At 38.8% G+C, this 15,517-nt stretch overlaps 1 protein-coding gene across 1 annotated transcript in view; it reads left to right on the top strand.

The window, feature by feature from the left end:
• adamts12 (ADAM metallopeptidase with thrombospondin type 1 motif, 12) overlaps window positions 1-15,517 on the top strand; it is a 381,209-nt gene that overhangs the window by 65,487 nt on the left and 300,205 nt on the right. The window contains exon 8 of the mRNA XM_051928108.1: window positions 4,547-4,692. Coding sequence (XP_051784068.1) covers window positions 4,547-4,692 — 146 coding nt within the window. The remainder of the gene's footprint in view (window positions 1-4,546; window positions 4,693-15,517) is intronic.

Genomic DNA, 15,517 nt, shown 5'->3' with positions numbered 1-15,517 from the left:
CAAGGAACAAGGAACATTATAAATGTGCAGGGCACAGTACTACTTGGCCATGACCCTGCCTGACTGCTGTGTCTGTGTATAAGAGAGTGGTAGATCCTGCTTCAATAAATAACCACGCTGTTGCTGTTTCAAGCTGAATAAAGCTGCTGTTGCTAAAGTACTGAGACTCAGCTTCGTGTTTTGGGGTGCAAGATGGGGACTTGCACGTCACAGCACACATGCGCACGCACACACACACAGTCACAATGCTGTAGTAAACAGTATACGCTCGTACGGATGTTGACTATATGAGTGAGGCACGCTGACTCAGACGGAGAATAGGAGACGATTGCCCACAATCCCGCAGCGAGAGAGAGAGAGAAGAACCATCAGCTTAGTTGTGATCACATGACGCTCAGCAGACAAAGCGTATATGTACTACTCGTGTTGCAAGACTTCGCTCGTTTATCAAGTCAAAATTTATTACAAATTTTAGCTCGTCTTGCAAAACACTCATAAACCAAATTTAAACCAAGTTACTCGCAAACCGAGGTTCCACTATATTTAGCTTACTTTAAGAAATCTTATCAAGTAAATTTTGCTTACCCCTTTGGCAGATTGTTTTTGCTAAACAAAAGCAAAGCAGCTCCCAAATTAAAGTTTTTTTTGTCTAGTTTTTGCATATGTATTTTTTGCAGTGCACATACTCTCTTCTATTTATAAGACGCTTCACTTTTTAGGCTACAGTTAGAGGCACTGATGGCATGAGGTGCTTCAGTACTATAAATATGACTGATTCTAAAATTCAGTACTGATCATTATATTATCTGGGCAAACCTAACAGTAATTCCCCTGGCTGCAGGTTTTTGCTTTTGTTCCAACCCAATTTTCTTACTTCAAAACCAATCCTTGCCAATAGAAGATCGTATTTAATGTTAAGGCTTGGTCGTGTTTAACTCTGCAATGTCAAGACATTCTTCCATCATATTTAATTTTTTTTGTTTTCTGAAGATATCATCCAAATCATTTGAAGCTTAAAATGAACAAATAATTCCTTCTTAAATAAGTCCTTCACCTTTTTTTCTGTTCAGTTTCCCCCCCATATATTATTTTAAATCAAATAGTTCACAATGTATTACACACAGGTGTACATGGAAACAATTTAGATGGAGAACTGCTGCTTTCTTTGTCGTCTGCATTTTATTGCTAATAAGGAGTAATTAAAAACAGTGAATGCAGCTGTTTAAGACTAAAATAAACAATTAAGGGTCATGGACCACCAGGCAGGCACACCGCCACCCAAACCCAACACAGACACATGCAGAGGCACAAGTATAAGCACACACTTTTATTTTTCTTATTTTTCCCTCGTGGGAAACGCCTTCCCCCATTTCCCACAACCACAGCACAACACAATACTCTCTTCTTTTCTTTCTTTTTCTCTCTCTTTTCTTACGTCCACTTCTTCGGGCAAGCTTTATCCCAACTCTGGCTGTTGACTTCTGGTGACCAGCCCCTTCCGGGTGCCCAACGAGCTTATTCCAGCCGCACTTTCGGGTGTGGCGGAAGTGCGGCCAAATAAGGCCCTGCAAATGTTCAGCACCCCCAGGAATTCAAGGGGGCTGCCCTCTATTGGTCTAGGGGAGAAACTGTCCTGGAAATACTGTCTCCCCCGGTCCTTCCATAATCAGGGCCTCTCGGCCAAGTAAGGGCCCCGGCCGTCTGCCACAGGTTTCAAAATCTCAACAACTGAGACAACTAAAATGAAGCGTTGCTTGATTAGTAAGTACTTCAACATCAACAATTGATATCTCATTAAGAAACTTAGTTGAAACAAAAACTATCCGCCTATACAGCCCTCCAGAAGTGACGCTACCCACCCCTACAATTGATGATAAATCACAGACGTTAATATTGAAAGATCCCAGCAGAGCATAACTACTGAATGGACAGTAACTGGCTTATACTGTATATATGGAGATGGAGAAAGTTAAAAGTATCCAGTATCCAGTGTCCCTTTTGTTTGTATCATCCATCCATCCATCCATCCATCCATCCATCCATCCATCCATCCATTATCCAACCCACTATATCCTAACACAGGGTCACGGGGTTGTTTGTATGTATTGTCAAATATATTCCAACTTTTGTTTGTTCCCATCAGATATGATATCACCCCTGTTTAAATGTTATTCTCCTCACGGTAATATGCCTCCATCAGAATCCACCTCATATCATAGTCTCTTTTAGAAAATTAAGAAATGAAGGTAGCTCTGAAGAAATGTAAGCAAAAAACAAGAAGGTCCATAAGCAAGTTTATAGGCAACTTGTCTCCAGTGTAACTTTTTAAATATTTTTTCAGAATAATTTTAGCCTTTAGATCAACTTGTAGAAAATCATCCCTCAAACTTTCCTCAAATTACACAAAGTCCAACAGTAGTCAAGCTGTTAATCATCCGACATAATTGATGTGACTGTAATGCTAGTGTATTGCTGTTTAGTTCAATTTATTCTTGGTATCCACTTCAGAGCTCAATGCTCTGTACAAGAATTCCAAGTACAGCATGACTAACATTTGCATCATAAACACAAAATGCACATTTAAAATATTCATAATATTACATGTTAATATTTCTCTGAACAGGTCAGGCTCAAAGCGTTTTGATCAGTCTTGATGTACAGTTACTAATGAGTCATATTTCAGTTTATGGCAACTGACGCTTGAAAATGCATTACTTTTTATTAATATGTGAGAATGTTTAGTTTGATAACACAAGATTTTATTGCATCTCAAGGTAATATGATGCCTCGGGTTGCCCACAGCCTGGCATTCTTCTGTTCCCTGGACATCAATAGTCAATAGTGTTACAGCACTAGTAGTAGTACAAGTTATAGTAACAGTGCTTCCCAACCTTTGTGATGTCATGATCTATCCGTTTTTTAAATGCCAGTGTGTTCTCGACCCACCCATGACATCTTCTTTTGTGAATTTATTACAATTCATGGGGAGAAGGGATCCCCCTTCCGTGAATCGATCATCAAAGTGTTGGGGTTTCTCTCCAATCACCAGAGCATCAGGGTGCTGTACAATGCCAGACCCCATGCTCTGACCCCCAAAGGTCATGCATAAAGACAATTTCCTGTTGGGGATTAATAAAGTATATCAAATCAAATAAAAATCAAATATAAAAATCAGAACATTTGATGAGTCAAGCAGAATTGTCAATTTCCTCCTTGGTAAATCGAGAAGCAATCATCAGAGCTTGGGCTGAGAAGGTCATCCAGGATCGGCTGTGATCCACCTTCAGTGCTGGTGCTGTGAATCAAGCACAATCTTCATAGTGGTGAATGGTGGCGGGGGTTAGGGTTTCACCCGGGGTTGTCCGTGGCCCACCTGCATTACCACCATGGCCCACAGGCTAGGAAATGCTGAACTAGTACAATAAGGACGCAAAACAGAGGGTACAATAAAAAGTGCGTAGCACATTTTATTCCAACAAATCAAAGCAAGCAGTGTCTAAATATATATTGCGGTGCATTCTTCAATAAGTAAATAATCTACAAAAAAGAGCTCTTCATGGGAGTTAAAATCAATTAATAAATCCAAAAGGAAGGTTAAAACCAAGTTTAAAAATTCAGAGTTACAATCAGGGTTGTCTCCTTCTCTCCAATGTGCTGCAGTGCTTCACATTTTCTTGTCTCCCCCGCCCATCCATTGGAACTTCTTAGTGGGACTGAAACACCGACAGGCATGAAAATAACCCTCAATTAGCCTTTGTCCCATCCATCTCAGCCGGTTACAACTGGGATAACCAAATCAGGGCTTTGTCATAGCACTATGTTCCCTCGGAGTATGCAGAGAGCCATTGGTTGTTCCTGCTCTTCACTGTACTCAGCAGAAGCAATTTGCCCCTGCAGTGCTGTTCCTCTTACTCCCTATAGGGCCACCTGACCACCAGGCCTCCTGTCCTCTTCATTGGCTTGCACTCCCACTCTACTTGTTGTTCTTTCCCAAACCATCAATCTTGATTTCTCTCCTAGTTCTCTTTTCTTTAGTGATCCCCTTCTCCTATCTTTTCTTTCCTTTACCTTTCTGTCCTACTCAGACACTTTTTATATTCTATGCGTGCAGGTGCTTTACTTAAAGACCTGTGGAGCATCAATAAGGGATCGGAATCACATTTGCACATGCACAGGCAGTCAGCCAAATTCCCCATTGCTCACCCCACAGCCACAAACCTTTCTAGCTGCGTGCACCCACACCCACTAAACCTGAGCTTCACTGTTTTTATTTAAAAGGTCTACCACCACTTCAGACCCCTAACATGCTTCACCACAGTCAGCACTAGTCGCTCAGATTTTATGTAGTGCTCTAAAACAGCTCAAATCAGCCATGTCCTCAAACATAATACTGTACCTTTTTAACATAATGACACTGCCAACAGAAATTGAGTAGAAATTACAACAGTTCGTTTTACTCAAATAGATTTGAACGGGCAAATTTTTAAGTACTGTAGGACTGGAACAGTTTATTTTATCTCTACTTTCTCATTGTTTCTTCTCCTAGTGGTGCATTTCTGGAGAATGCGTTGCAGTCGGTAAGCGATCTGATACTGTGAACGGCAAGTGGGGCGAGTGGAGCTCCTGGTCACACTGTACACGGACCTGTGGAAGTGGAATTCAGAGCGCGGAGAGGTTGTGCAACAATCCTAGGTGAGAAGAAATTCTGAGCAAATTCTAAAATATACTTCACTTGGTCTGTGTTTAGTAGCTTATAAGATGTCTTTATGTGCTGCCAATTGTAAAAGCCACAATTATAAATGAAACAATATAACAGCCTATTGGATTTGGCAATTAAAAACTTTTTATATCCTAGTAAACAACTCTAAAGATTATTATAACACAATGTCTTTGAGTTTTGCAATGTCTATGTGTCTTCAGTTGCACTAAATGACTGAAAGTACTGTAAGTGGATACCCCTCCAAATTATTAACCGATGCATAAAATCAAACATGTAGCCATAAAATCTCCTCTGACAGACACTGCAGTAGAATGGGTCTTACTGAAGAGCTCAGTAACTTTAAACTTTGCACTGTCTTAGGATGCCACCTTTGTCTGTATGTGTCATTTCTGCTCTGCTACCTCGGTCAACTGTAAGTGTTATTATTCTGATATGGAAGTGACTAGGAGCAACAGTAGCTCAGCCATGATGTGGTAGACCACAGAAACTCACTGAGTAGAACTGTGAAGTGCTGAAGTGCATTCTTATTATTCTCTGTGGCATCACTCACACTAGAGTTCTAAACTGCCCCTGGAAGTTGTAACGGCACAAGAAACATGTGCTGGGAACTTCAAGAAATGGGTTGCCATGGCCAAGCACCTGCACACAAGCTTAAGATCATTATATGCAATGCCAAATTTTGGCTGGAAATGGCATAAAGCGTTCTGCTGTTGGACTCTGGAACAGTGGAAATGTGTTCTCTGGACTGATCAATCATATTTCACTATCTGGCAGTATGAAGAACAAATCTGAGCTGCCAGGAGAATGTTATCCTCTGGATTGCATAGTGCCTACTGTAAAGTCTGGTGAAGGAGGATAATGGTCTGGGGTTGTTTTTCAGGATTTGATCCCAGTGAAGAGCACTGTTAACGCTACAACATACTAAGACATTTTAGACATTTGTGGCATCAGTTTGCTGAAATTCCAATTCTGTTCCAGCATGACTGTACACATGTACATAAAGGCAGGTCCATAAAGACATGGAGGGACTCTTGTACTGCACACTCAACTCTAGTGAACACCTTTGGGATGAACTGGAATATCAATCATGAGCCAGGTCTTCTCGTCCAACATCAGTACCTAACCTCAGAAATGCTCTTTTGGCTGAATGGGCACAGATTCCCACAGTCACACTCCAAAATCTTGTGGAAAGCCTTTGCTGAAGTGAGTCATGCTAGTATAGCCATAATGGTGAAGAGCAACTCCATATTAATTCCCATGGTTTTGGAATGGGATATCCTACAAGCTTATAGTTATGATGCTCAGGTGTCCACAAACATTTGGCCATGAAGTGTACATAACTTCTGGTTGCTCCTCGGCTTGTAGAGAGGACTAAGCGGAAGGGTTGGTGTTTTGTTCTGTGGGTTAAAAGAGAAGTCAGTGCTTCCTTGTAATGTCTTCTTCCACTTTAGTGGAAACAACATAGGAACTGTTAATGACTGTGTTCCCAGTGTTCCTTACCTGCTTGTATTATAATTACATTTAATTTCTGGTCAAATTATTGTAACATATTATGCTAACTGCTGTCCTACTGTGCTGACTACATGACGTGACAGACAATGTTATTTCCCCCTATTAATATATAAGTTTTACTCCCTTTTCTTTTTGTTTATTTTGTTTAAGTTTTGGTATATTACTGTCCAGAGTCCTGACCTCAATCCTATTGAGCACCTTTGGGATGAATTGGAAAGTTAATTGTGAGTCAGATCTTGTCATCCAACAGTAGTACTCAACCTCACAAATACTCTTTTGGCTGAATCGACACAAATTCCCACAGACACACCTTCCCAGAAGAGTGGCGGTTTTTATAGCTACAAAGTGGAGCTAACTCCATATTAATACTAAACGTTTTGAAATAGGATGCTGAACAAGCTCATATATGTGTGATGGTCAGGTGTTCACAAACATTTGGCTATATAGTATATCCTTCATGTCTTCTTCTTCTTTCGGTTGCTCCCATTAGGGGTTTCCACAGCGGATCATCTTCTTCCATATCTTCCTGCCCTCTGTATCTTTTTCTGTTACACCCATCACCTGCATGTCCTCTCTCCCCATATCCATTAACCTCCTCTTAGGCCTTCCTCTTCTCAGTTTACCTGGCTGCTCTATCGCTAACATCCTTCTCCCAATATACCCAGCATCTCTCCTCTGTACATGTCCAAACCAACGCAATCTCGCCTCTCTGACTTTGTCTCCCAACCGTCCAACTTGAGCTGACCCTCTAACGTCCTCATTTCTAATCCTATCCATCCTCATCACACCCAGTGCAATCCTACATCTTTCTATATATAAATGCCAACATCTGTCTGTCTGTATGTCTGTCCACTTTTCACGAGAGAACTAATTAACGGATTTAGATCGGGTTTTTTACTATAATTTGCTTGAACATTCTGGTTGATTTTGCGACTTCTCTCAATTGCGCTATGTATCATAGTTCGCTTGCGGTACTGATTTATTTGCACGAATCCAAGAGAGACGCAGTGGGCCGAGGGGTGGGGAGCGTGACCCTCTTCACTCACGTACCAGCCTCAAAACATTCCTTACCTCCGCTTAGCTAGCGAACGAGAGAGCTACTAAACGGATTTAGATCGGATTTTTTTCTATAATTTGCTTGAACATTTCTGTCGATTTTGCAACTTCTCTCATCGCCCTAAGAATCATAGTTCACTTGCAGGAGCAATATACTTGCACTAATCCGAGACAGAGGCTGTGGGCAGAGGGGACGGGGAAGCATGACGTCAGGAGTGGGGAGCTGAGCAGGGCCCTCCTCACTGTCCTGTTTCACTACTATGCGGGTGGAGCCGCAGGGTATGGCTAGTCTCTACATAACACAAATGTAAATCAGTCCAAGCTATTACTTCCACAGATTTACACACACACATACACACACTTACATACTCTGTTCTCTTTATAAGATGCTTCACTTTTTAGGCTACAGTTAGATTCAGCCCTATAAATATGACAAGTGTGTCCCATTTCAGAGTGGAGGCTTCAGTGCACATTCCATCCATCCATTTTCCAACCCTCTGAATCGGAACACAGGGTCACGGGGGTCTGCTGGAGCCAATCCTAGCCAACACAGGGCACAAGGCAGGAACCAATCCCAGGCAGGGTGCCAACCCACCGCAGGACACACACAAACACACCAAGCACACACTAGGGCCAATTTAGAATCGCCAATCCACCTAACCTGCATGTCTTTGGACTGTGGGAGGAAACCGGAGCACCCGGAGGAAACCCACACAGACACGGGGAGAACATGCAAACTCCACAAAGGGAGGACCCGGGAAGCGAACCCAGGTCCCCAGGTCTCCCAACTGCGAGGCAGCAGCGCTACCCACTGCGCCACCGTGCCGCCCTGCACATTCCTTTAATAATAATAATAATTCATTACATTTATATAGCGCTTTCTCAGTACTCCCTTAGGCGGACATTTTATTGCAGAGTCACATGCTTTTTGCTTTTGCTCTAAAACCTATTTCCTTTTGTCAGATATAAAGGTCACACTCAGAGTTTCTGTAATTAACGATTTGTACTCTTTGTTTTGAGCACTTTTTTTCTACAGCATACTACTTGTTCAACAAATTGGATAATATTGAGTGCCTCTTACAGAAAAGGCTCATACAGTATGTTTAGATATCATTTATATACGGAACACTGTTTGTTTTGGATCACATTCTGTATGTCGTACCTAGCACCAAGAATGCAGAGTCAGAGATACCACACAGAATGAGCAGTTCAGTCCTGACAAGAAAGGCATTTATTGTTTAACTCAGTATAAGCAAATTGTTATGCTTTTTATTTGCATGGCAAAGATGTCAGTGAGCAGGAGCTGTATAAGAGAAAGGGGTCTAAACATGATTGAAGTCAATACATGAAGAGCTGTTAAAACAAAATGCTGATGCCAAAAAAAAACATGAAGCCGAAAACAGTTGAAATGAAGTGTCTGAATCCCCTTTATTTGAAGAATAAATTGAAAAGTTTGGATGTCTTGCTGAGAGCCCTGGCATCTTTTCAAGATGAAGTGTGATAACATCCCACATCCTACCACATTCATGTCACATTAGTAGCACTAAGTATCAATGATTCAGACAATATGAAGGTGCCCATTGTAACCATAAGGGTTTTGCCAGTGAGACCCAAACCACAGACACAATAATACCCAACATAATTCCGGGTTCAATAAAAAAGGGTTTCATTTACCCCCAGCACTTTCCTTACAGAATCATCAGCCACAATACACAAATATAGTGCTGGGCGGTATACCGGTTCATACCAATAACTGTTTTTTATTTTTGTTATGATATGGATTTTTCTTATACCGCAACACTGGTTTAAACAGCCTAAACAACGTTCGGAACATGGCGCAGTGGGAAACTGCTTAAGGGGGGACTTTTTTCACTGCTGCACCGCTAAACAGGCATGCAATGGATTACATGTGTTAGTGGAGGTATTGAATGGTGAAAATGGACAGAGAACATTCTGAAACTGAAGCTGTAGAAGACGATAAAGTTGAACATGATGACACAGAAGAACGTTTGCCGAAAAAAAGGAGCCGTGTCTGTTGTCTGGAGATACTTTGGTTTTAAAAGGTCGGATGTGGACCATTATGTTCAAATGTGTGAATACTGTTTCTATACTATTGGATAAAACTGCAAGCCAAGTTGTACTTGTTTTATTTTTTTTTCAATAGTGTGTAATAGCGTGAGGACATGTTGAATTTATTCTTGACATTTCCACTTTAATCTCGACGCTTATCACGAGAATAAAGTCGACATGTTGACGTTATTCTCGACATTTCTACTTTATTTTCACCGTTTATGTCGAGAGTAAAGTCGAAATGTTGACTTTATTCTCGTAATTTGTCAATAAAGTAGAACATCGTAAACTAAACTTCATCTTAAAATGAATATTTAATTTACTAGATTTTCTCAAACCCCGTCATAAGTTATTTTGCACATTAAATGCTTTGTGTTAAGTGTTCCCCGAGCCATGTTAATCGCTACGTGCTTCTTAAACTGCCTTCCTCTTGCACTAAGAGGAGGTGCAGGCCAAGGTTATTATAGTTTTGCCTTTTTATATTAGTTTTTATTTCTATATTTTTTCTGACCTTACTTGGAAATTCAGTTTAGTTTTAGTTTTCCTTCATTGCGTATTTTTAGTTTTAGTTTAGTTTTTATTTCACAAAGACATTTCTATTTTATTTTTATATATATTAGTTTCAGTTTTAGTTTTAGTAATTATGGCATGGAGCGTCTATGGAGTTAGTTTTGTGTCACAATCAGACAGAACTGTACACTTAACAGATTTGGATATGAGTTTAATGTTAGTGGAAGCATACTACACTGCCTGGTTTACTATCTGGTTTTGTTTTTGTCTGATAAAAACAAGCATAATCAAAACTAGACACTGAATATGAACAATTTTACACAATTTTATCATTTTAAAAATATTTTCTCATGAAAATCACAGGGGCTTAGGAAGAACAAGGCTCTTAGACTTGAATGAGTGTGCAGACCCCACCTAGCTGTATTAAGGGAAACAAAGAATAACAAGCATGTAGTGTCAAGGTTAGGGGCAGTGAGACTTGAATAGACCACCATAAAGGACAGTAAGCCCATAATGAGAAGAGCAAGAGCAGGTAATAGGAGTACGGACAGGCATAAAACAACAGAGATCTCAGAGAGTCTGAGATTAAGAACAATATATACATTATCTAAACCTGTTTATCCAGAGTAGAATTGCAGGAAATCTGGAGTCTACCTCAGCAGGTTTGGATGCAAGGCAGGAAAAATCCCTGGTATGCATATGTTTGATAAGGCTGATGTTAAGAACAAAAAGAATATGATATTTCAACTATCTATTTTGATAAAGAGAGAAAAACATTGAAAAAAGGGAGACAAATATTTTAAAATATAATTCTGCTAATGGATTACTTTCACAATATCAGGTATTTTGAGTTGTGAATATGAACTGAAAAAGATAAAAATTAATAAATATGGAATAAATACAAAAACCCATTAGTATGTTTAGTTTTTCATCACTTGTCAGACTGTCTACCTTTGTTTGTATCGCTTCGTTGTTAAACGATGTTTTTAAAGCAAAAGTGACTGGTCAGCAACAACATGCTGATCTTGTATGATGACCTAGTCAGTCTCTCAATCAGTGCCATTTTATTTTCAAAAACCGGGAGTGCTCTCCCCTCGATTTTCTTGTATACTCAGATATGGGGATGGACATTTGAGGAGTAAACCGCAAGACAATGATTATATTTTTATATTCTGTACATTAAGGAACCATCAACAAGAAATCAATTTAATAATATATTGAACAATTATTATAAAAGTGAATTTGAATAAATCGGACTCTGCAACTGTATAAATAAAAAAAAATTGAGTATGTGTTCAGGTAAAGTACCACTTCTGGGTGATGGATTTGGCCCAAAAGTTAATACAGAAGTATAATTGTGGCGTAACAACCACATGCTGAATTTCATCCATCTATCTAGTTGCGTTTTTGAGTTATCGTGTTTTTACACACACACACACGCACACACAGGCCCACACACACACACACACGCGCACGCACACGCACACACACACACACAGTTCCAAAGAGCAATATTGTTGGACACTGGTTAGTCTATAATGTCAAGATTCATCAAAATATCTTGGTCGAATTTTTTCATGATTACTATACTTTCTCTATACTTCATATATGAGAAAGTAAAAACGATTTCTCCAGTGCGAAGTGGCAGGTGAATTGCTGTCAACAAAAAGCAGACACCTGAGAAATAAACTGAAACGTTACTCACTCGTGATTTTTCTGTCCATATGGTAAATGTTTTGTTGACAAGCACATTCTGATTTCAGCCGTTTGAATTACATCTTGATATAGAACAAGCGCAAAGAAAGGTGGCATGCAAATCGCTTTCTATTTCGCACGCTTTACGCACCCGCACTCAGCTTGCTCTGTCACCGCAAATGCTGTGTGAACAGCCGCCCTCAGTCACCAGCCGCTGTTCACTGGATGAATATATGCGGGCGGCTCGTGGTGGATGACTTTCTGTTTAAGAGTTAAAACTTACAAGGGTTAAAGACTAACGGCAAGAATATTCATTCAAAAACGAAAACTAAAAATATTTTAGTAAATTATTATCTTATTTCAGTTAGTCTTTCCAGCTACTTTAATAGTTTCATTTAGTTTTAGTTTTTCATTACGGTTTTGTTAATTATTTTATTTCAGTTTACGAAAATGTTTTTTTAATAATAGTTTCAGTTTTGATTTTAGTTTTCGTTAACTATAATAACCTTGGTGCAGGCTGCGATCACCACACAGAATACATTAATTTCATGATATTCCTGCTCCCTGAACATTTAGAATGCTAAGATAAATACTTGATATCATTTTCATGATGAAATGCATTAACGCATGTATTAATCATGTGGGGGCACGGTGGTGTGGAGGGTGCACTGCTGCGTTGCAGCAAGGGGGTCCTGGGTGTTCCCCGCCTTGAATTTGCATGTTTTTCTGGTGGGTTTACTCGGCATGCTTCAGTTTTTTCAAAGTCATGTAGGATGTGGGGTTTTGTTATGCTAAATATATGTTTTCTGTCCCCCCTGGCCATCAGACCTTACTCTTACTCTATGTTAATTAATGTCTTATTTTAATTCTTCCTTTGTTTTTTATTTTTCGAGCATTAATCATAATAATGCATTTGCCCTAAAAGTTAATTAAACAAAAGCAATGTTTTGCTAAAACAAAAAAATTTCAACTCTTGAGCACCTAAATAACTTTTCCAGCTTTGGGCCACAGGGGCAACATCCTAAATAACAAATATGAACCCTCAGAAATTTGTGACTCACGTTGTTTTGTCTTCTTCACATTTGTGAGAGATAATTACACCCACATTCTTTTGTGCACCTGCGGATATGTGGCCAAATCTTTCCGATCTCCTCTCCTGCATACTTTCTTCCATATGTACTTCAATCTTTACAGTAGCCTGCTCACACAGATTGTCATCGCTTCCTCCTTCCACTGGAACGTCAGACCACCTTAGGAGTCATGGTACTCCAATTTTAAATCCTTTCAATCCATAAACACAGGGGGCAGCATGGTGTCTTGATCAAGTGGTGGTGATGCAGATCGCCACCACAGAAGAACTGGAAAAAACAGCTGAGAATAGTACAGATTAGTAGAGAATTGCAGAACCCAGAGGAAATTGATAATTCAATGCACATATAGACTAATAGGGATACAACTAAAATGTAGCTACAAAAAAGCCATTTTAAAATAATGGGTTTTTATAGTTTTTTAAATTGGTTAACAGTATTAGCCTGCGAATTTCTATTGGGAAAGTATTCCAAATTTTAGGTGCATAACAGCACAAGGCCACCTCACCACTTCTTTTCAGGTTGGCTCTTGGAATTATAAGCAGACCACTGTTAGAAGATCTGAGGTTATGACTTGGAGTGTAAAGGGACAAACATTCCAAAATATAGGGTGAGGCTTTGTAAAACATTAGTAGTATTTTAAAGTGAATTTGAAATGACACTGGCAACTAATATAACGGTGCTAAATCTGGTGAGATGTGCTCAGATTTTCTTTTTCTAGTTAAGATTCTTGCTGCTGCCTTCTGCACTAACTGTAAATGACTGATGTCTTTCTTAGGTGGTCCTGTAAGGTGTGCATTACAGTAATCTAATCAAGTGAAAACAAAAGCGTGAACTAATTTTTAATTGTCTTATAAAGTTATAAGAGTTCTAATTTTGGCTATTTTCTTTAAGTGAAATAATGCAGTCCTAGTAATCTGATCAATATGTGATTTAAAATTTAGGTCAGAGTCAACACATACCCCTAAATTCTCTACCTCGGACTTGACTTTTAAACCTAAGGGATCAAGTTTATTTCTAACTAGCAAAATACCCGCGCTTCGCAGCGGAGAAGTAGTGTGTTAAAGAGGTTATGTAAACATATATATACATATATACATATATATATATACATATCTACATATACACATATCTACATATACATATATATACATATATACATATATATATATATATATATATATACATATACACATCCACATATATATACATATATATATACACAAATCAACATATATATATATACACATACATATACACACATACATACACACACACATATACATATATACATATACACATACATACATACATACATACATATACATACATATATATATATATATATATATAAATACATGCATACATACAGACACACACATATATATATATATAAATATATACACATACATATACACACATACATACACACACACATATACATATATACATATACACATACATACATATACATACATATATATATATATATAAATACATGCATACATACAGACACACACATATATATATATATATCTATATATATAAAAATGGAATGGGTGGGTCGTCGGGTGGGCCTTTTTTTCATTCCGTCGTTTTTTCGACGTTTTGAAAATGTAGAATGATTATTTGATTTTTTTGTTTTTATGTGATCGTGTCTATGTAGCCGCCGTCGTAATAAAGTATCGCTAAAATCGTCATTTATCGTAATTTATTTTTGACGTATAACGTCGCCGTCGTCGAGGTCAGTGATACCAGTGCAAAAAATCTGCTTACGGTTGAAAGACACGCCCTACTCACTGGACAGTTAAAAACACCAATCAAACTAACGATGACATCAAGTATTACCCAATCAAAAGTAGGAAAGGAGGCATCTTCATAAAATGCGTGTGGGATGATTTGCATGAGACGCTGCTTTAAAAAAAAAATGATAAAAAAAATACGGGATAAATCCCGTCCAGTATTGATTCAAAACGGGATGCGCAATTTCATTCTCAAACGCGGCACGATTCCGTATTTTAAAGGACGGGTGGCAACCCTACAGTGCCAGGTAACCACCCATACAATCACATTGTGATTCAGACTAGGAATGCAATGAATGTAATTACCCCGATCTACATACAAGGCGAAAGTCTTGCAACATTCAAAGATGATGGTTTGGGATAAGTACACCATACAACATAAAAGAGCTTATGAAGCCTTGAACCGAAAAAAGCAACATCTCAGAGATCGTAAAAAAAAAAATAGGAGCTAATGTCGTTTTACTCGCTGTAGATTTTAGTCAAACATTACCAGTTATTTCACGAGGGAGACCAGCACATCAACTCAACGCGTGTTTAAAATCCATGCTTCTCCCACGCTCGGTTATATGTCGCGTGTTCTCGGGTAGGTGCACCAAAAAATGTATACATTTAAGCATGTAATGGGCAAACAAAAAATGAGGTATACCCGAAGGCACAGCAGTAGTACTTAATGTAACTTTACTTCTTAAATGTTAATGTTTTACTGTTTAATAATTTATACGCTTCTTATATGTTGTTCAAATTCTTTTATCAAAATACCACTGACAGCGCAATGCACGATAACATCGAGTGAATACACCATACGCATCCGCCCACGGCTGCCCTGCTGTGCGCAGATAGGACTTGATTGTACAATAAAATAAAATAAAGATAAAAAGACTAAAACAATCATCACCCATAAAGCGGATAGTAGACGTGACGTACTATATGTGTACCACATTTCAAGTGTATAGGTGCAACGGTTTGCGAGCTACAGGTCATTTAAAATCCTGGACAGACACACAAATTGCCACAGTAGCAAATTACAGAAGAAGATTTTACTGTTTAATAATTTATATTTATAT

Source organism: Erpetoichthys calabaricus, chromosome 5 (genome assembly GCF_900747795.2).
Source record: "Erpetoichthys calabaricus chromosome 5, fErpCal1.3, whole genome shotgun sequence".
NCBI classification, from domain to species: Eukaryota; Metazoa; Chordata; class Cladistia; order Polypteriformes; family Polypteridae; genus Erpetoichthys; species Erpetoichthys calabaricus.
The sequence above is the reverse complement of the archived record's forward strand: the minus strand, read 5'-3'. Positions and strand labels throughout refer to the sequence as shown.